Here is a 22981-nt window from a genome sequence, read left to right as displayed (position 1 = left end):
ATGGGGACAATAGTTAATTTCCGTATGATGGAAAATTTAATTTTAGCGAGTCTTCATTTTTCGGAACAATAGTCCAGAAAGTATTCAAACAAAGCGCGGGCGGAGAACCCATAAAGTAACACTATCATCTCCATGGGGAACAGACCAGGTTCCTCCAAGGAGAAGATTGTAATTGCAGTCGCGGCTCCCGCTCAATTTTCCCACTAGTCTCCTTTCCGGCCATGCCGTGCGTCATTAGCGTTGTGTCTTCTCATTGGCCAGATGACATGAGCTAGCGCCTGCGCACTGCATTCTTTTGAGGGTCGTGGGCAGACGCCATTTTGGTCCAGAGGTGCTTCTGGGAAGTAGATTACCGACCCGCGCGCCTTGGTCGCGAGCAGGGTACGGCCTTTTCTGCCGGCGTTTGTAGGTCCAAGTGTGGGCGTCTGCCGCCGTTGCTGCCTTACTCTCCGCAGTCTCCCAAACCTCCAGTTGGGCGGGAGCCTCTGAGGTTTGTTTGAGTACCTTCTGGAGCCTCTGAGGCGCAGGCAAGCGCCGGCAAGGAAGTGACGGGGGCGGCGCGGGGCCCAGACACTCCCCGCCGAGAGCCGCCTGCCATGGACTCGGAGTATTACAGCGGCGACCAGTCAGGTGAGGCAGGGACGTAGGGGACAGGGCTGGGGGGCGGTGCGGTTACTCGACCGGGCTTGGCCACGCACTCCCGCGGGGAAGAGAAGGAGGCCCTAGAGACGTTCTCTCCCGGGACTGGGTCTGATGTTGACTGAGGCGTAGCGGGAAGAGCTGGCAGCCCGTCTGCGGACCCAGAAGTTAGAACCTTGGAGAGGGAATTCTGGACGGAAAGCCGTCTTCCAGATTGGCGAAGGATGTTGCTGAAATGGGAGCCACTTCCGTATATCAAATGCTTACTGTGTGCAAAGTACTAGGAATGGCCTCTCCTGATAGGGAATGTCTTTGAGGAGTTGAGAGTGATTTTCGAGAATCCCGGGGAGCTAGCTGTTCAGTGGGGGTGCAGGATCTTACCTAGACTTTTCACTTGGAGTTGAAACTGGTTTGACTATGCCTGCAAACTAGTTTCTCCCATTAAAGATAACATCGGAGTTGAGTTGTATACGTATTTTAGAATAAGATGTGTACCTCTGGGGCTTACTAGTGTTTTTTGTGCCTTTCCTTCACCTTGAGATCTTTCCCCTTTCTCCTCCCTCAAGTTCTTTCTTTTCCTGTTTATAAACACGGGACCCCACTTTGTTAACACGGTGCTGGGCACTTGGGAACCAAAGACGAATAAGGCAGAACCTCATGGGGAATAAAAACATTACTTTTGCTTTTCTATTGTGTTATAGTTCCAGTGAGTATTCTCTGTCAGAAGTGCTTAAATAAATTTCTAAGCATGAACTACCTTCTTTTCTGTTTTGCGTTCACATCGATTCTAGTATAAGACGACGAACAGTAGTGACTGCAAACACGTTTCCAAACATATTCTGCTGTTTGGCTTTAAACGTTTTCCTGATGTTTTCAAAATAGTTGTCAGTTCATTTGTGTTTTTAAATTTAACATGCTGAAAGACATGAAAAGTTAGCAATTCCCTGACTTTTTTTTTTTTAGCCGTTTTTGATGTTTATCCCTGTATTCCTAACTTATGCTATCTTGTTGCATCATTTTTAGGCATTCTGTAATTATTTCCTATTATGCTAGGACAGAGTTTTAACCTCTTCTGCCCCTCCCCACCCCGATTCTGACCGTTGAAGCATAACTTTTCATTACACTTCAAATTTTTTTAATTATGACTATATAAGAAAAAGGTTAAATATATGTATATTCAGTACTCCTTAGCTGAGTAGAATAGTTCATTAGTAGTTCACACATAGTTCAATGTGATTTCATTCTTAAACTCTTCTGTAGTTGGCTGGTTCATATTTTAAATTTTATTTTTATTAAACTTTTAACCAAGGCTTCCTGTATCCTCCAACAGCTCTGAATTCCTCTCAGTACAATTTTACTTTGTATTTTTAAAGTATTGGTTAAAGATAGGTAGCTTTGTTTTATAATAGTATAGTAGTATATGCTTTTACTTCAAGGAGTTTACACTGTTTCTGGAATGGAATTCTGTATGCTCTTCATTCATAAACAAATACTATACCAGGTAGTGTTCTCCACTCCAGGGATTCATCACTGAACTAGAATCTCTGCTCTTTTGGCACTTTTATTCAAGTGAGGAAAGAATCACGTTGAACAAAATTAACTTGGAAACTCATGTAGTCCTTTAGTAGGTGGTAAGTAAGTGCTGTGGAGAAAATAGACTTTGTTATTGTAACAAAGTTGAAAGTACACACTGTTATTTAGAATTTGTTGACTTGGTTCTTAGTGGCATTTCTTAAGCTTCACATTCCTTTAATGATATATTTTCACTGCCAAATGTGTCAGCAGTACAGGGTATGACTGAGTATTTATGTATGTATTGTACTTGTTCCCAAATTAGTATTATTAGTTATGCTTCATCAGTGGTAACCTTTGCTCTTACATTATTCTTGATTCATTGTGTTCATTTCAGTTGAGGATGTCATCCATCTTACTCCTTAAGTGGGTTTTTGTTTTATTTTTAAGCAGATGATGGTGGCGCTACCCCAGTGCAGGATGAACGGGATTCAGGGTCAGACGTTGAGGATGATGTAAATGAGCAGCACTCTGGATCAGACACTGGAAGTGTAGAACGTCATTCAGAGGTATTGGCTAAACAACATCTTTGGGGAGGCTTTTCCCTTGCTTATTCTGTGAGACTTGTTTTATTTAGGAGATGTAGAGACCCTGTCACGGGGTCTAGGCTGCAAACCCTTCAAAAATAATAGAGAACTGCTTTAAAAATAAATAGGGATAGTCTGGTTACGTATGAAATCATAGGGAGTAAGGACTGATTGAGTCTCATTTTGGATAGTAGGCAGTCTCAACTGTGCTTATTGATTCAGAAAACAGGTCAGGTGTTTGATATTTGACTGGACTTCCTCATTCCCAGAATGATGTCCTAATCCGATGGTGAGGATTTGAAGTCTGAAGAAATACCAGTTGAAACAGAAAGTTATGGGGATTATCACCTGCTACCTTTGTGTCATTTTAATTTGCTTGCCTGGTTATACAGTCCTGTACTGCACAATGTTAACAAAATAAAATTGAGGCTTTTAAAAAAATTCAGCTGTAAGTTTGCAGTAAAACAAACTAAAGTGTAGGAATGATAAAGATGGCCAATATGCCATATATTTTGCACAGAAAATTGCCCAATTTTAGGTTATTACATGCAATAATAGATGCAGTTGTTAGAGATTGTATTATTGACTTTGTCCTTTGATATATCTCTAGTTTAGCCATATATCCAACAAATATTTATTGAGCAGCTGCTATGTGTCAGGCTCTTTTGACATATCAATGACTTAATGAGGTTCCACTGCCACGAAACTCCTTCTCTTAGACTTGTTTTCCAGTAGCAGAAGAAAGACATTAAACAGTATACTTTAAAAAAAAGAAAATTGTATAGTTTGTTAGAAGATGGTAACTGCTGTGAAGAAAGAAGAAAGAATGGAATGGAGGGTGCCAAGATGGAGGGCAGGCTTGAATGTTGAATAGGGAGGTGCATGTAGGCCTTATTAAGAAAGTGACATTTGAATCAAGATGTGAAAGGAGGTGAAGGAATAGCTACATGGCTATGTAGCGAATGAACATTCCCAACAAAGATCTAAGGTGGGAGCCATTGTGGCTACAGTAGAATGAATATGGGGCAGATGAGATCAGAAGTGGGAAGAGGGCTTATCTTTTAGTTATTTTGGTGTCATTTTGGTTTTTTGTATACTGTTAAGCATTTAGACTAAATTCTAAATGATAGGTAGAAATTACTTGATAATGTAAACGTTGTTTTAGTATATTTAGTGTGTGACGTCTTAATTTCCCATTTTGGAAAACCGCATCAGGAGATTGACTCATGGCTTCATGCTTCAGTTATAAGTGTGTTATAAATGTAGTGTTGACTTTCTTTTTTCAACTACTTTTATTTTTTTAATGAGATGGGTTCTAAATAAATAAATGTGCATGTTGTAAATTTAGAGATTATATGAAAGTTTAAAAAAGAAATTAAAGTCAGCATACTCCTGTCACAGAAATATTAACTTTTTATATTATTATATAAAAATATATTTCTCCTGCATTTTTATTCTTATATAGAATGTATGTATATGTTTTAAGTTACTTGAAATATATATATATATATGTCTGTATAACAGTTTTATCTCTTTACTTAAGATTTTAAATACTGCCCCATGTTATTAAAGATTCTCGCTAAGTGTAATTTTTAATGGCTGCTTAATATTTCATAACATGGATGAACTATTACTTATTCAGCAGTTTCCTAATTGTTAATATTTAGACTGTCTAGCTATTGTCAGTGAATTCTGCCATGAACATACTTTTGTGCTTTTCATAGATTTTCCCCTCCAGAAAGGTTATTCTAATTACTAGTAGTTTTGAGTAGCAGTTGTACCCTTGAAAAAGTACAGTTACATTATATGGAGCAGTGCAGATTATAGCCCCATAATTTGAAAGATGTGTATTAGTTTCCTATTGCTGCCATAACAACCAGATACAAATTTAGTAGCTAAAAATAACCCCAGAGATTTGTTTCTTAAAATTCCAGAGGTCGGAAGTCCAAAGAGGATCTCACTGGGTTAAAATAGGGTGTCACTGGGGCTGTGTTCTTTCTCTAAGGGAGAACCTGCTTCCTTGCCTTCTTCAGCTCTACAGGACACTTGCACTGGTTGGCATGTGGCTTCTTCCATCTTTAAAGCTAGAGCTGTAGCATCTTCAGATCTCCCAGACCTTTGCTTAGTTCCTCATATGTCAGTTTCTCTGACTTTCCTCCCTCCCCTGCATAAAGTGAAAGTGAAAGTGAAGTCATTCAGTTGTGTCCAACTCTTAGCGACCCCATGGACTGCAGCCTACCAGGCTCCTCCATCCATGGGATTTTCCAGGCAAGAGTACTGGAGTGGGGTGCCATTGCCTTCTCCAATGCATGAAAGTGAAAAGTGAAAGTGAAGTCATTCAGTTGTGTCCAACTCTTTGTGACCCCAGGGACTGCAGCCCACCAGGCTCCTCCGCCCATGGGATCTTCTAGGCAAGAGTACTGGAGTGGGGTGCAAGGATCCCTATAATTATTACTATATTGGGCCTACTCAGGTAATCCAGGATAATCTCCCTATCCTTATTTATATCTATACATTACTTTTGCATATTTACAAGTTCTGTGGTCATCTTTTGTGGGGCATCATTTTGCCTGGTGCAAGATGGTACTCACAACTTGATTTTCCAAATAATGTTTTTCCCATTTGGATTTTGGAGTTCTACAGGCCAGGTTTTGTTTGTTTTTTAGTTCATTTTACCTGTAATACTCACTCTGCATGTATTTCTTTAGATCTCTAAGGAAAGTGTTGAAGAAGATCAAGATAATATTTTAAAACTTAAAGTTAATACAATCAATATGATGAAAAAAATAGCAAAATCTTAAAGTCAAGATTAGTAACAGTGCTTTAGTGGTCCATATTGGAGCCTGAAGCAAAGAAAAAATAAGTAATACATATCCCAGTGTTTAAATTTTGATACTGTGTTCATGGATTTTTTTTTATATGTCAAATTTGACCTTTAAAAATAACACCTTTTTTTTTACACAGCTTTATTAAGATAAACTTATATACCATACAATTCACCCATTTAAAGTGTGCAATTTAGTGATCTTTAGTATATTCACAGCAGTACAACCATCAACATAGTCCTTTTTAGAATATTTTAATCACATCAGAAGGAAACCCTTTAGCTGTTACCTCTTTACCACTCCCACCCCCCAGTTAGTCATTCAGTTCAGTCGCTCATTCGTGTCTGACTCTTCATGACCCCATGAATCACAGCATGCCAGGCCTCCCTGTCCATCACTGACTCCTAGAGTTCACCCAAACCCATGTCCCTTGAGTCGGTGATGCCATCCAGCCATCTCATCCTCTGTCGTCCCCTTCTCCTCCTGCCTCAATCTTTCCCAGCATCAGAGTCTTTTCCAATGAGTCAGTTCTTTGTATCAGGTGGCCAGAGTATTTGAGTTTCACCTTCAACATCATTCCTTCCAATGAATGTTCAGGACTGATTTCCTTTAGGATGGACTGGTTGGATCTCCTTGCAGTCCAAGGGACTCTCAAGAGTCTTCTCCAACACCACAGTTCAAAAGCATCAATTCTTCGGTGCCCAGCTTTCTTCACTGTCCAACTCTCACATCCATACATGCCTACTGGAAAAACCATAGCCTTGACTGGAGGGACCTTTGTTGGCAAATTAATGTCTCTGCTTTTTAATATGCTATCTAGGTTGGTCATAACTTTCCTTCCAAGGAGTAAGCGTCTTTTTATTTCATGGCTGCAGTCACCGTCTGCAGTGATTTTGGAGCCCAAGAAAATAAAGTCTGCCACTGTTTCCACTTTCTCCACCTATTTGCCATGAAGTGATGGAACCGGATGTCATGATCTTAGTTTTCTGAATGTTGAGCTTTAAACCAACTTTTTCACTCTCTCACTTTCATCAAAAGGCTCTTTAGTTCTTCACTTTCTGCCATAAGGGTGGTGTCATCTGCATATCTGAGGTTATGGGTATTTCCCCCAGCAATCTTGATTCCAGCTTGTGCTCCCACCCCTGAGCCCCTCCTTATTTTGGACATTTCATATGAATAGGATTATATAACATATGGTCTTTTATGACCGGCTTCTTTTCACTTAATGCTTTCATATTTATCCAAGTTGTAGCATGTGTTAGTATTTCTTTCCATTTTGTGATCAGTAGTATTCCATTCTTTGGATAAATCACATTTGTTTATCCATTTGTCAGTTAATGGGCATTTAAATTGTTTCCGCTGTTATTTTCACAGTTGCTGCATCAGTTGACATTCCTACCAACAGTGCAGAGGTGTTCCCTTTCCTCCACGTCTTTGCCAACACTTGTTATTTCTTGTCCTTTTGATAAGAGCCGTTCTGACAGGTGTGAGGTGGTACTACTGATACTGTGGTTTTGATGTGCATTTCCCTGATGATGAGTGATCTTTTCATGTGTCTGTTGGCCATCTGTATGTCTTCTTTGGACAAATAGCTATTTAGATCCTCTGCACATTTTGTTTTTGGGTTATTTGTTTTCTTAATGTTGTGTTGTGTGAATTCTTTGTGTATGTTGGATATTAACCCCTTAACAGGTATGTTTTTTGCAAATAATTTTATCCCATTAAGTAGGCAACTTTTTTGTTTTGTTGATAGTTTCTTTTGCTGTGCAAAAGCTTTTTAGTTTGATATAGTTCCATTTGTTTATTTTAGTTTTTGTTTCCCTTCCCTGAAGAGATGTGTCCAAAAAAATTTTGCTAAGACTGGCGTCAGGAGTGCACTACATATGTTTTCTTTAAGTTTTTAATCCATTTTTAGTATATTACTATATATGGTGTGAAAGTAATCTAGTTGGAGTCTTTGCATGTAGCTGTTCAGTTTTCTCAACACCATTCATTGAAGAGACTGTTCTTTCCCATTGTATATTCTTGACCCCTTTGTTGTAGATCACTTGACCACAGGTGCTTCTGATAGTTTCTGGGCTCTCTATTCTGTTGTGTCGATCTGTGTGTCTGTTTTTTATGCCAGTACCATACTGTTTTGACTACTGTAGCATTATAATATAGTTTGAGATCAGGGCATATGATATCTCCAGCTTTGTTCTTTCTCACGGTTTTGGCTATTCAGGTTCTTTTGTGGTTTATTTTAGGATTATTTTTTCCTAGTTGTGTTAAAAATGCCATTGCAGTTTTGAAAGGGATTGCATTGAACCTGTAGTTTGCTTTGAATAATATGGTCATTTTAACAATATCAATTTTTCCAGTCCATGAGCATGGATTAGCTTTCTTTTTATTTGTGTCTTTGGTTTCTTTCATCAGTGTCCTAGTTTTCAGTGTACTGTCCTTGTTGGTTGAATTTATTCCTAGATTTTTCATTCTTCTTGATGCAGTTATAAATGGGATTGCTTTCTTAATTTTTTCTGTTTTATAGTTCATTTTTAGTGTAGAGAAATGCAACAGATTTTTTGTTTGTTGATTTATACCCTGCAACTTTACCAAATTCACTGATTAGTTCTAGCAGTTTTCTGGTGAGTCGTTAGGGTTTTCTTTATATATTATGTCATCTGCAAATAATGACACTGTTGCTTCTTTCTGTTTTGGATGCCTTTTATTTCTTTTTTACTGACTTCCAATGCAGTGTTGTATAAAAATGTTGAGGGATGGCATTTGTGTCTTTTCCTGATCTTAGAGGAAATGCTTACAGCTTTGCACCATTGAGTGCAAAGTGATATTGGCTGTGGGCTTGTCCCATGGTCTTTATTATGTTGAGATACATTCTCTCTTTACCCAGTTGGTTGAGAGTTTTTGTCGTTAATTGTAAAATTTCGTCTGCTTTTTTTTTTTTTTTTGCAGCCATTGAGATGATCATGTGATTTTTAGCTTTCATTTTGTTAATATGGTGTGTCACATTAATTTGTGGATATTGAGCCATCCTTGCATCCATGGAATAAATCCCATTTGATCATAGTGTATGTCTTGCTGAATTTAGTTTGCTAATAATTTTTTGAGAATTTTTACATCTATGTTCATCAGGGCTATTGGTCTGTAATGTTCTTTTCTTGTGTCCTTGTCTGGTTTTGGTATCAGGGTAATGCCGGTTTCATAAGATGATTTTGGAAATGTTCCCTCCTCTTTGGTTGGCACCATTTGAGAAGGACTGGTATTAGTTCCTCTAAACGTTTGGTAGAATTCGCCAGTGGAGCCGTCTGGTCCTGAGATTCCTAATGCTGGGAAGTGTTTCAGTACTGACTCAGTCTCTTCATGGTGATCCATCTGTTCAGATTTTCTGTTTCTTCTTGATTTGGTCTTAGTTTGAATGTTTTAGGAATTTGTTTCTTATAGATTGTCCGATTTCTTGGCATACAGCTTTTTAGTTTTTATGATCCTTTGTATTTGTGTGGTGTCAATTGTAATGTTGACACCTTTTCTTTCCTTTATAGTTTAACTTCTTTCCATCCTCTTTTTTTCACCCCTTGGTAAGTCTGGCTAAAAGTTTGCCTATTTGTTTATCTTTTTAAAAAACAATTCTTAATTTTATTGATCTTTCTGTTGTCTTTTTAGTCTCTTTAATTTATTTTTGCTCTAATCTTTATTACTTCTTCTAATAACTTTGGGCTTAGTTTATTCTTTTTTTCCAGTTCCTTGAGGTATAAAGTTGTTGTTTAAGTTGTTTCTTTTTTCTTAATGTAGGCATCTATTGTAACCTTCCTTCTTAGAACTACTGTACTGTTTTCCATAAGTTTGGGCATATTGTATTTCCATTTTCATTTGTCTCAAAGATATTTTTTGAATTCTACTTTGACTCATTGGTCATTTAGTAACATGATGTTTGATCTCCACATATTTGTGAAATTTTCTGTTTTCTTCTCATAATTGATTTCTATTTTCATACCACTGTGGTCGGAAAAGATGTTTGGTATGATTTCAGTCTTCTTGAATTTATTAGGACTTATTTTGTGGCCTAACATTGATCTATACTGAAGTTTGTTTTATGTACACTTGAGAAAAATGTGTACTTTGCTTCTGCTGAGTGAAACATTCTGTAAATGTCTCTTCAGTCCATTTGGTCTAACGTGGTTTAAGCCCAGTACTTCCTTATTGATTTTCTGTCTGTTCTGTCCATTGTTGAAAGTGAGAGGTTGAAGTTCCCTACAATTATTGCATTGGTATCTTATTTCTTCTTTCAGGTCTGTTAATATTGAGGTGCTCTGATTTGGGTGCGTAAATATTTACAAATGTTAAATTCTCTCGTTGGGGTAACTCTTCTGTCATTATATAATGATTTCCTTTGTATCTTATAGTTTTTGCTAAAAGTCTATTTTCTCTTATTATAAATATAGCTAATACCATAGCTACCTTTGCTTTCATTTGGTTTCCATTTGCATGGAATATCTTTTCCATCCCTTTTTTCCTCAGCCTGCATGTGTTCTAAAAGCTGAAGTGAGACAGCACATAGCTCAGTTTGTTTTTTCCCCAGCCATTCAGCCACTCTGTCTTTTGGTTGGAGAATTGAGTCGATTTACCTTTAAAGTAAATATTGATAGTTAGGGGCTTATCATTGCAATTTTGTTCATTGTTTTCTTACTGTTTTGCCATTCCTTTTTTCTTTCTCCTGCTCTCTTCCTTTGTGATTTGATGATTTTCTGTAGCAGTATGCTAAGATTACTTACACCTTTTTGCTTTGTGGCTTACCATGAGGCATATGTAAAATTATCTTTTACCAGTCTCTTTTAAGCTGATAACTTCAAGTACATGCTAAAGTTATTCCTTCATGTAATACAACTTTATTCCCATCCACCTTCTTTATACTGTCATTGGGAAGCGTTAAGTCTTAGTCGCTCAGTCGTGCCCGACTCTTTGCGACCCCATGGACTGCAGCCCACCAGGCTCCTGTGTCCATGAGATTTCCAGGCAAGGATACTGGAGTGGGTTGCCATTTGATTGTCATTGGGAAATACACATTATATTCTTATATATTGCAGGTTCAGCAATACAATATATACGTATTTGTGCACTGTTGTTTTAATCAATTACATCAAGAAAGGAAAAAATACAGATTTTATAATCACACAGTTACCTTTACTGGTGGTTATTGTTTTTTTCATGTAGATTCACTGAGGTCACTTGCTTTCAGCCTGAAGAACTTCATTTAGCAGTTCTTGTATGGTAGGTGTGCTAGACAAATTCTTTCCTCTTTTGGTCATCTGGAAAAGTTTTCTTTTTTTTGTTAACTTTTTTTTTGAAGAAAGAGAGAAAGTGAAGTTGCTCGGTCGTGTCTGACTGTTTGCAACTCCGTGGACTGTAGCCTACCAGGCTCCTCCGTCCATGGGATTCTCCAGGCGAGAATACTGGAGTGCGTTGCCATTTCCTTTATTCAGTTTTTCTTTGAGCTCTTTGAATATGTTATCCCACTGCTTTCTGGCCTCCACTGTCTCCGTTGAGGAGTCAGTTGTTAATCTTACTGTGTTGTTATTTTATGTGATCAAATTTCTGTTTCTGTATATATTGTGTATTTGATATGATATTGTCATCATACCTTTATTTTTTTAAGCATGTTTATAAATGGCTGCTTTAAAGTCTTTTTTGATAAATCTGGTATCTGGTTGCTATCACAGGCAGTTTCTGTTGTCTGCTTTTTTCCTGGTTATGGGTCAACTTTCCAGTTTCTTGGCATACCTTTTCATTTATTGTTGGAAACTGGATGTTTTGAATTGTTTAATGACTGGCTGGATTATTTTAGTGAATTCTGTTTCCTCACCCACAGCTTTAAATCTCTAATGTTGCATCCTCAGATGTGCAATTTGGGACATGCTGACTGTCACCTGAGATGATAATAGTATTAATAGGGCTCTTTTTTTCCTCTTTCTGTGACCGTCATCAGCTGTTAAAACTCCACAAATAGCTCTGTTTTTTTCAGCATTGCCCTATGGCATAAATTGCTCAACAAGTTAGTCTGGCTCCTTCCAGCTATATTATTACCTGCTTATCTCCTGCAAACTAGCTGGCCTACAGTTTATCTATATTTTGAATCTCCTCCTAAGTGCATTTCACCACAACTTCCTGTGAAAGTGCCTTAGCCTGAACTTCCCCAAGCTTGGTTACAGATGAAGTTGGTTTCTTTTGGGAAAAATTAGAAGCTATCTGGTTTACTGCCTGCTTTTTATTATTTATGTATATATTTGGCTATGCTGGGTCTTCGTCTCTGCGTGCAGGCTTTCTCTAGTTGCAGTGGATGGACTTCTCGTTGTGGTGGCTTTCATCTCGTTGCAGAGCACGGGCTCTAGGCACACAGGCTCAGTAGTTGTGTACGGGCTTAGTTGCCCCACAGCATGTGGAATCTTCCCAGACCAGGAATCAAACCTGTGTCCCCAGCATTGGTGGGCTGATTCTTAACCCCTGGACCACCAGAGAAGTCCTACTGCCTGCTTTTTCCCCAAGCAAAATCTCTGAGCCAGGGATCTGGAGTTTGGGGCGGGAAAGGGTGATGGCACATTTCTCTCTGAGTGACATCCCAGTTCCAGAAGCTGAGCTCGCAGTGTGGGGTGGGGATTGGATAGCAACCTGAAGTGCTCCTGGCTTGCCTCTCTTGGCATGGAACCACTGTGCACAAATTCGGGCAAAGGCGATAAGGCCTCCAGCACTCTCAGTGTGCTCTGCCCCCAGTAGAGCCTTCTTACTATGATTGGGAGCCACCAGTTTCAGCTGCACTTGCTGGGAACTTACCTACAGCAACAGGTAGCTGGAGGCAGAATGAGAAACACTGACATCATGCTTTTCCTGGGAAGAAACCCCACCCTCGGGAGCTAGAGGAAGAGAGTACCCTGGTTTTGACTGCAGCAGCCTGGAGTAGAATCATTTTCTTGTTCATCTCTGAGGGTGGAAGTAAGGAGTAGTATTGGTTCAAATACCAGCTATTTTTGCCTTTCTTACCTAATTTTTGTAGACCTTCTTGGATAGATGCTTCTTTATTTGCTCTTTGTCTTTAGTACCATTTCCAGAGGCTTTGAATGGTTGTAATAATTTTTTTTTAATTTACACTTAAAGGTGTGTCTTTTTATTTCCTCTCAAGTTTTCTTTTTTTGGCCACACCCCATGGCATACAGGATATTAGTTCCCTCCCCAGGGATCAAACCCTCACCTACTGCAGTGGAAGTGCTAAGTCTTAACCACTGGACCCCCAGGGAAGTCCCTGAATGGTTGTTCTTAAATACTTGTAACAGATTTCACTGTTAGATGGACACACTGTTAGTGTGTCAGCAGAGCATACCAGAAGTTTTCACTTAGCCTCATTTTTATCTCTCTTTACTAGTTGGTTGAAGCTGTGTTTCCCAGTTCACATTCCAGAAGAAGCCAGGCTGCTTTACTTGTTACTCTGGTAACACAGTCTCTGCTGGGACCTTTGGCTCTTTCATCTCATTGGTTCTCCTGCTGTGTGTGGATGTGGCCTCCCCTCCACGGAGAGCCGCCCAGCTAAACAGATGATTCTGAGTAAGCCAGCTGTTGGCATTTAGAGGCAGTCCTTTATATTGCAGGACATTTAGTATCTTGGTTCCAAAGCATTAAATAAAATGGTAGTAACATACCCTCTCCAGTCATTGCTAACCAAAGGGCCTTTGCATTCACAAATGCCCCCTTAGGGGAGGACTCAGAACCACCCTCAGGTTGAGAACACTGAAATGGACAAATGAGGCAAAGAAAAATAAGAAAGGAAGCAATACGTGTCCAACAAAATGAAAATTAGTAATTAAAATATAAAGAGAACATTTCTAAGAATGGCAATGCAGCCATTACAGTTGTTTCCAAAAAAATATTTTGTGAAATGGGAGAATTCAGTGTGTTACTTGAAAGATACCGGCCATTAAATTGTGATTCTAGATCCTTATTTACTGTTTTAAAGTAAATTCACACAGAGAAGAGATTGAGAGGAAATTTCTCGTAAAAAATGTAAATAATGGTGATCTTTGGGTTGTGTTGTTGAAGGTGATTTTAATATACTTTTCTGTGTCTGCACATTAATATTTGAAATCATAGGAAAATAACTAGAATAACTGTCCCATCATTTTATGTAGTTACCTATTTTTATTAGCATGCATCAAATAACTAAATATATTTAAAAATTACATAAAGGGCACATACAAAGGACTGTAGGAGGATGGGAGGGTGGGCTAAGTAGACTCTGAGGAGTGACTGACATTACCAGATAGAGAAGCCAGTTAGAGGTGGTGGTGATAATTCTAGCTGGAGAGAACCACAGGTTTAAAGGCCTAGGACTGAGAAGCACTTGTGTTTCAGGAGTATTATGGCTGGAAAGTAGGTTTACTCCTAGGTGTTGTATTCTTTTTGATGCAGTGGTAAATAGAATCACTGTTTGACGTTTCTCTTTCTGATCTTTCGTTCTTGTGTATAGAAAGGCAACAGATTTTCTGAGTATTAATTTTGTAACCTGCAAATTTACCACATTCACTGATGAGTTCTCGTAGTTTTCTGGTAGCATCTTTAGAATCTTCATGTCATCTGCAAACAGTGACAGTTTAACTTCTTTGGAAACACAATTTTTTAAATAAAGCAATTTGAGCATGAATGCAACCTAGTTATAACTAGTTGCCAGTTCTAATTTTTGTTGTTTTATTTGAATAGTCTCTTGAGCAGCATGAAATTAGTTGTGGATTGTGATCAGCTGTTTTTTGTTCCACAGAAAATATATGGAAAGTAATGTGCATTTTAGAATCCACTTTAAAAAAAAAAAAAAAAGAATCCACTTTATAGGTTTTATCTGCATAGAAAAGTAATGTTCCCCTCTTGAGGGTCTCACAGGAAAAAATAGTGTATGGGGCTATTGAGAAAGAGGTTGTTTGGAAATAGTGCCTGGCTTCTCCTTTTTTGCTGACTGTAGGCAGAGGCTAATGGGCACAAGTATCCATCTTTGGTTGAAGTTGGTGACAGCCCCATTAGCCCCAGCTTTACTTTGAATTGAGAAGAGATAGCAGTCTGCAATCATTTGGGTCTTTGCACAGAAAGGTTGTGCTAATATAAGGAAAGCGTTCCTATGAGGAGTACACTGAAGCCTGTAGAAGATTCTTTTCAGACATTGCTCTCCTTGTTTACCCTATTTGATAGCACTTCTTTCAATTCCATTTATGTCCTTTCTTTGTGTTAGGTTTCAGCCTTTGTCTTTGAGTCTACCAAATTTATGAGAAAAACATTTTGCTTTGGTTCTTTTTTGTTAAGCATTATCTTGTGGGGTTTGTTTTATTTGTATACTGAAGGTAAAAGATAGGTTTTGGGTTACTTTTCTTAAATGGTCTCTTATCTTAAGGTCATTTGTTCATTCATATTATGAAGATAAATGTAAAAACATCACCTTTTAGTGAGGTAGATGCACAAGACGCTCTGGTGACATGAAAGGAGGAGTGACTGACCAGCTCAGCCTGCAGAGATGATGCATCTGAGCTCTGTCTTCAAGGGTGAATGTCTTATAATTAATAATTGGTTGTAGATGATTAGCAACATACAGTGAGTGCTCACAGGCACATACATTTGGTCCTCTCAATAGACCGACCTCTAAGTTATAAATACTATTTCTGACTGTCAGATTGAGGACTTTGGGAAGTTAAGGTAATTTCCCTAAATTTTACAGAAGAAGATGAGCCATGAACCTAGATGGCCTAGATCTTATAGACTCTTAAGTCCACATTGTGAACTCATATTGCTCAGAATCCATTCTACCTAGAGAGAAGGATGAAAGAGGCTTCAGGAAGGGGGTATTTTTGCCTCATGTTGAGATATGACAAGGACAAGCTGAGGTGAAAACATGGAGTAATGTAGTGAATCTGTAGTTCCATGTGTCTGCAGTAAAATTTTAATGTGCAGTTAGAGTCACTTGGATTAGATGTCAAAATGCAGATTCTTTGACCCCCTTCCCCAGATTTACTATCTAAATACCTGGAGAGGAGAAGCACAAAATCTGTGTTTTCACCAAAGCTTCCCAGGTGATTCTTAATGCAAGAGTTTGGGAACTGCTGGTGCAGTGCATAGAGTTGATGCTGGTGAAAGGGCAGAAGCGAGTCTGGAGAGGTAGACGGGAGTTTGCTTCATCATTATAAACTTTTTATTTTTATTTACTTATTTGTTTTGGGCTGTGCTGGGTCTTCATTACTACGTGGACTTTTATCTAGTGGCGGCCAGCAGGGGCTACTTTCTGGTGTGCGGGCTTCTTACTGCACTGACTGCTCTTGTGGAGCATGGGCTCTAGGGGGCGCGGGCTTCAGTAATTGTGGCTCCCAGGCTTTAGAACAGAGACTCAGTAGTTGTACATGGGCTTAGTTGCTCTGAGGCATGTGGAATCCTCCCAGACCAGGAATCAAACCTGTGTCTCCTGCATTGGCAGGCAGATTCTTTACCACTGAGTCACCAGGGAAGTCCCATCATTATAAACTCCTAAACTTTGTGTAGACATTTTCTTTTTCTAGTACCCAGCAGAAGTGTTTTTGTTTTTGACTGATTCTAAGATCAACCAGCTTTTGACAAAAGACACTCAGGTATATATCTTTTTTTTATTATGTGTATGATTGCTGTAAAGCTGGAGTTTCACAAAGTCAAAAGCCTTGCAGCCCTTCAGGAGCTACACTGGATTAACAGCATTGTGTAATAAAAACTGGATTTCTCAGATCCTTCCTTATGCTCTTACAGTGATATGTATTGTCAAAGCTCCACAATGAGGATTTAAAATTTATCTTCTTGAACTAAGATCCAGTGAAATATGTTTTGGAAAATGTTCCTGTAAATACTTCCTCATGGAATTTACTATGTGACTTGGTGTTGAATGTTTTACCAATTTATGATGAAGGGTTGGTCTGCAAGTTCAACTCTTTTGAGTTTAATTCTTTTAATTAATAAGGAGGAAACAGTTGTCCTCAGTTTTTTGGTTCTTTACAAGGACTTCTATTTGACATTCTTATACTTCTTTGAAATTTACAAACTGATACTTGCTTTATATCATTTTGATTAATTATTTTTAATTTAGGATGTTAATTATCTCTGCATATTGTGGCACTGGTCGTAAGGAATCTGTTACCATTTGCTGAGACGAACAACCAATTCATCAACCAATTCATTCACTATGGGTAACCACTATAGTGTAAATGATTTTAAGAGCGGGATATGAGGCGTTATAGACATGTCTAAAGCCTCTAAGGACTGTTAGAGAGCTCAGTTTCTCTGAGAGTTAAAATTGGGGATCCTTTTATATTAAGAAATAGTGTTTAAATGGCACGTGTTTGCACTGAGTTGCTCAGTTGTATCGACTCTTTGCGACTCTATGGACTGTAGCCCGTCAGGCTTCTCTGTCAGTGGGATTCTCCAGGCAAGAATACTGTAGTAGGTTGCCATTTCCTATTCCAGGGGATCTTCCAGACCCAGGGATTGAAGCTACATCTCTCTATCTCCTGCATTGGCAGGCGGATTCTTTACCACTGGGCCACCTGGGAATCCCACTGTTTATTTGTTGATATCAAATATGACTTTTAAAAAGCATTTTTTAAAATATTTTTTTAAGTTTACAACTTAATTGCTGAAACCAGTCTAAAGTTTTTTTAATATCATTTTGATAACTTCTAAGTTTTACCATATAATTTCTAATGTACTCTTTTCCTAAGTCTTACAATGTATTCGCCGAAGTACATTGTCTACCTTGATTCTATCCATCAGTACTTTCTTACCATGGTGACTTCCCACTTTCCCTCCATTGTGCCACACCTGATGGGTAGATACTCAGATTCTTACAAATCTCCTCAAAAATTGATGAGAATTCACAAGTTTCACAGTCGTTATCACATGTCGTGTCCTTGGTCGGGAAGTCCAGGGTAAAGTGTAATAGATGCGTTTTGGAATGACTGCTCAGTTCATGGCCTCTCTTCTTTCTTTGGGAGTCTTTCTGTCTTCTTCCTTTCTCCCAGCGCTGCGCCTCTGCTTTGGCTATAACCTGTTGGACATCCTCTATTGCCATGACCTGTTAGATCATCTCTTCTGGGCACTTAAAATTGAGGTCCAAGGCACCAAAATTTATCAGTGGTGAGAGCTAAGTCTCTAGTGAAAGGTCCTTGAGTTCCCTTTCTGAGCTCTCTGAACTGCCCTGGTTCCTACCCTTCTAGAGCCTTTAACCATTCATCCCGCTGTGATTCTGGAAAGATTGTTCTGGAGTTAGCCTGAAATGATTTGTGTTGTTTGCAGCTGAAATAAATTGAGTCATAAGAACATGTCATGAGTATGTTATTGAAAGCATTCTGAAAGGCAGTTAACAATTTTCCCTTTTGCCTCCTGCTTTAGTTACCTCTGCTGGTACCTGTATCTTTTGCCTTCCACCCTCAATAATGTAGTTAACTTCTTAACTCTGTCATCACCAATAATTAAATACCTGTTGTCTGCACACCTTTTATGGCTTAGTTTCATATAAATCACTTCCTGGCTTTCAGAATATCACCTTTGTAATAGTGTATGTTATACTATTGTTACTGTATATGTGGCCAGCTCACTAGATAAAACTTCCTTAAGGTCAGGCACTGAGACATGTTCAGCCTTGATTCTTAGCACCTTGTACATGGTAGACTTGAAGCAGATACTTGTTGAGTTAATTATTCCTCACTTTAAATTATTAACATTTAATTCTTATTATTCATTCAATGAATTCTTCCTATGATTTTGTGTATACCAGACACCCTTCTGCGCTCTGAAGCACAGAGTGTGCCTTCTCAGTGACGACAACAGGCCAAAAAATGCCTGCCTGTTTAGGCGTCACACTCTAGATAGTTAATTTTTTCATCTATATTCTTTTAAAACATAAAAAATTAAATTATGAAATACAGCCAAAAGTAAGCTTCTATCCATATATGGAGTACTATATCTTGTACAGTATGAAAAAATTCTGTAATTTCTCCTGTCCTAATTTAATAGATAAATGCCAGTTTTATTGGGGTAACAGGGTGTATGACTGACAAGGAGTACAGTGCTATGCTGTGAGTGACCCATGATAATAAAAGAAAAATACCTTTGGGAAATTTGAAAAATTTATGATTTTAAAAAATTTCTTGAATATGTTATATTTGAATGAATATATTTATAGCAGTTACTATGTCTTTGAAACTTTGCTGTCAAGATGGCAGTGAAATACAGAGGGGGAAAAGCCCTCAATTTTTTATATTATAAGCTTATTTTATAAGCCTTTCATCTTGTCACTGAATTGTCTTACTACTTAATTATTTCATCCCATGATATGGTGGGCTTATACTTTGTTTCTTTGGTGCTTGAGAATTGGTTTGTGCTAAAGTAAGTCCAGGTAATGTTCGTCATATATTATAAAGAAAAATACTGGCTCAACATATTTTTAAGGAGGGAAACTCAAACACAGAAGTACTTTACTTTTTAAGCCAGAATATTAATTACCGTATTATGGAGAGTTCAGATACTAGAAGGGAAAAAATTACCCACATTTTAGTTGTTAGTATTTTGACATGTTTAATTTTACATGTTTTTCTCTGCATTTACAAAAGCACAGCTATAATATACTTGTATCACCTTTGTACCCTTGAGTTTTCAGATTACTTCATGTGATGTTATATGTTAGTATTGTTAGGTTAGTCAGTGTTTTCCCTAAAACTTTTTTTTTTTTGTGCCAGGGTTACTTGGATGTATGACCAAGACTGCTCTAAACCTCAGTTTTTAAAAAAAAAAAAAATAGCTGAAAAGTTTAACATTTTTACTACCAAACTTTTTTTTTACTTTTCTAATTTTTTCTCCCTTAATTTTTCAGAATGAACCTAGTGATCGAGAAGATAACCTCAACAAAAGACATCAGGTGACAGACTCTGACAATGATGACCCCTCCAATCTTAATGCCAGTGACTCTGAAAGTGAGGAACTCCAGAGACAAAAGGACAGTGACTCTGAATCTGAAGAGCACGCAGAGCCTCCTGCCAGTGATTCTGAAAATGAAGACATCAATCACCATGGGAGTGACTCTGAAAGTGAGGAGACCAGGAAATTACCTGCGAGTGACTCTGAAAATGAGGAACTGCTTAATGGACATGCAAGTGACTCAGAAAATGAAGATGTTAGGAAGCCTCCTGCCAGTGATTCAGAAGTTGAAGAGCTCCCCAAAAGTCCTGCCAGTGACTCGGAAACAGAAGGTGCTCCAAAACCTCAAGCCAGTGACTCAGAGAGTGAGGAACCTCCGAGGAACCAAGCCAGTGACTCTGAAAATGAAGAGCTCCCTAAACCTCGAATTAGTGATTCTGAAAGTGAGGAGCTTCCCAAGCCTCGGATCAGTGACTCAGAAAGTGAGGAGCCTCAGAGGACTCAGGCCAGTGACTCTGAAAATGAGGAGCTTCCCAAACCCCGAATCAGTGACTCAGAAAGTGAGGACCCGCCAAGACAACAAGCCAGCGACTCGGAAAATGAAGAGCTTCCCAAACCCCGTATCAGTGACTCAGAAAGTGAGGATCCCCCACGGCACCAAGCCAGTGACTCGGAAAATGAGGAGCTTCCCAAACCCCGAATAAGTGATTCGGAAAGTGAGGACCCCCCAAGGAACCAGGCCAGTGATTCTGAAAATGAGGAGCTTCCCAAACCCCGAGTCAGTGACTCTGAGAGTGAGGAGCCTCAGAAGGGACCTGCCAGTGATTCAGAAACTGAGGATGCCTCCAGACACAAACAGAAACAAGAGTCTGAGGAGGACAGTGATGGGGAGAATAAGGGAGAGGATACGGAAGTGCAGAATGACTCCCTTCCTGCAGATGCCCATGTAGACAGAAAGCGGTTCAACAGTTCTGACAGCGAGGAGGAAGAACCTAAAAGGGCCAAAATTGACAGTGATGAGGATGAAGAAAAAGAAGGGGAGGAGGAGAAGGTAGCAAAGCGAAAAGCTGCTGTGCTTTCTGATAGTGATGATGAAGAGAAAGCATGTAAGGAATTATTTTGGGCTGTTTATCAGTAGTTTTACTTATTGTCTAAACTTATAATATGAAGCATAGTTCTGGCTTATGCGATCTTAGTTCCCCAACTAGGGATTGAACTCAGGCCCTTGGCAATGAAAGTGCAGCGTCTTAACCACTGGACACCAGGAAATTCCCTCATTGGCAAGTCTTAATATTAAATTTCCTTTGAATTCTTTGAGCAGTATTTGTTAAGTTCTGACTGCTTCAGGTTGATAAGATAGATTGCATGATAATGGCAATATGAAAGATTTACATGAAAATTTTTTGTTTGTTTGTTTTTTACTAGAAAGGGTAATGTTCAAGGAAATATGATTACATGAAAACTCAGCTGTATCCAGAGTTAGCGGTGGGTCTCTTTGACAGCAAATGCACTGCATCCCATCCATACAGTGACTGAGCTCCCACGGGTACCTGTCTTCATTTGTTAAACATCATTGAATGCCGGGAAGTTTGTGAAGTACTCTTATTTAGAGACTCAGTGTCTCCACAGAGTATTCCAATCTTTACTACTTGATTACTTTTTGATGAAATATCTTCTTTGGAAGAGACATTCCCCAATACCTGACAGTTATTAAAGGAGAAGGGAAAAGAGCAACATATGTGCAGTTTGAAATTCCGGATTGAGCAGTGATGGATAATTGAGAAATGGGGATTCCACAAAAGAATATCCAAGCCTTAAGAGTTCTGCTAATACTAGGCAGCATGAAAGAGATTCTAGTCTTATTTTCTTCGTTCCCCCAAAGGAAAGGTAGCTATTGATGCCCACTTTATTTTGGTGAAAAACTTCATCTTTTGGCCTCTTTTTCCTAACATCTTCTTAATTGTAAGATGACTCTTGAGTGAATCTTTAAGTTTTTTTTATTCTAAACTGTGTTATAAGACCTTTCATTTTTGCCACATACTGCCATTTTAGAGCATCTGTTGTACGTTCTAACACAGTGACCATGGTGAATAAGATTAATGATGGTTTTCTTTTTCAGCAGCAGCAAAGAAGAGTCGTGTTGTCTCTGATGCAGATGACTCTGACAGTGATGTTATATCGGACAAATCAGGCAAAAGAGAGAAGACGATAGCATCTGACAGTGACGAGGAAGCGGGGAAAGAACTGTCTGATAAGAAAAATGAAGAGAAGGATCTGTTTGGGAGTGATAGTGAGTCAGGGAATGAAGAAGAGTAAGTGACCGTGTAACCCGAACTTCCCAGGGTTCATATAAGGTGGTAGAGAGGAGTTTGTCTTTCAAGTTATTTAAACTTACATTAAAATTCTGTGTTGAAGCGTAATACAGTATACCCTGCCTAATTGCATGGCTGTGGGAGATGAAGGATTTTAATTCTTCAGCTACTGCTGCGTAGTACAGCATGGATGAATCTCAAAAACACTCTCTTACAAGTGAAAGAAGTACAGGGGACATGTTATCTAATTCCACTTATATGAAGTGCAGAACAGGCAAAACTAATCTGATGGTAGGTAGAAAGGTGGCTGCCTCTGGGACATTTATATATTGGGCTCACTAGAAAGGGTCACAAAGGAACTTTCTGGGAGATGCAATTGTTCTATTAAGGTAATGGTTACATAAATGTGTGCTTTTGTCAAAACCCATTAAAGTAGACACATGAGACCTACATGTCTTACTATATGTAAATTATACCCTAGTAGAAAAAGGTTTCATGATTCCTATGCAAATGAGAAGAAAACAAATGAAAATTGTTTATATTTCTTTTCTAGAAATCTTATTGCAGACATATTTGGAGAATCTGGTGATGAGGAGGAGGAAGAATTTACAGTAAGTATAAGATGGAAATATTTCCTCTTTATGTTTTTTTTGTTTGTTTTTATGGCAGTGGTTCTCTATTAAGAGATTTCAGTAAGTAAAAATAAACAACTATGATGTATCCAGCAGAATAATCTAGAAAAAAGGTATTCAGAAAGTGAAATGAAATGGTCTACAAAGGCATAAAAGGAATATAACAGGCAAATTGTATTAAGGACAGGAAGGAACACATTAAAGTACAATGAAAAGGCACTTTATAATGCTAGAGACTCACAATAGTTATGGAGCTTCTGATTATAGCAATGGCAGGCAATGTAATTTGTCCTTCTGCTAAGGACATCTACAAAAGCTAGACAAAATGTTTCAAAAAGTTGCTCATCATCATAAAAATGAGATAAAACCCAGCAGAAGGTAGGAACCTAAAGAGGTAAGCTCAGCATTTAGAATTGCTTTCTCTGGGCTATTCATCTAGTCAGGCTGAGAGGATAAGTTTATTTTCAGTTGCCTCAAGGCTCAAGAGACAAAACTTTGAGGTCAGGGCCTATTGAGGTTAGGTGACCCTG

At 38.6% G+C, this 22981-nt stretch overlaps 1 protein-coding gene across 7 annotated transcripts in view; it reads left to right on the top strand.

The window, feature by feature from the left end:
* Window positions 1-314: 314 nt before the first annotated feature.
* The window catches only part of IWS1 (interacts with SUPT6H, CTD assembly factor 1), a 45988-nt gene continuing 23321 nt past the window's right edge, over window positions 315-22981 (top strand). For 2 of the 7 annotated variants that reach the window (XM_070359816.1, XM_070359819.1), the window contains exons 1-5: window positions 315-630; window positions 2605-2720; window positions 19464-20613; window positions 21630-21819; window positions 22373-22430. In XM_070359816.1, coding sequence (XP_070215917.1) covers window positions 597-630; window positions 2605-2720; window positions 19464-20613; window positions 21630-21819; window positions 22373-22430 — 1548 coding nt within the window. In that variant the 5' untranslated portion in view covers window positions 315-596. Of the gene's footprint in view, window positions 631-2601; window positions 2721-19463; window positions 20614-21626; window positions 21820-22372; window positions 22431-22981 lie in introns of all 7 variants that reach the window. The other 5 variants (XM_070359804.1, XM_070359811.1, XM_070359787.1 and 2 more) reach the window with 3 other exon arrangements.

The sequence above is a fragment of the Bos mutus genome, chromosome 2 (assembly GCF_027580195.1).
Source record: "Bos mutus isolate GX-2022 chromosome 2, NWIPB_WYAK_1.1, whole genome shotgun sequence".
Lineage (NCBI taxonomy): Eukaryota > Metazoa > Chordata > Mammalia > Artiodactyla > Bovidae > Bos > Bos mutus.
This window is presented reverse-complemented; position numbering and strand designations above follow the sequence as displayed.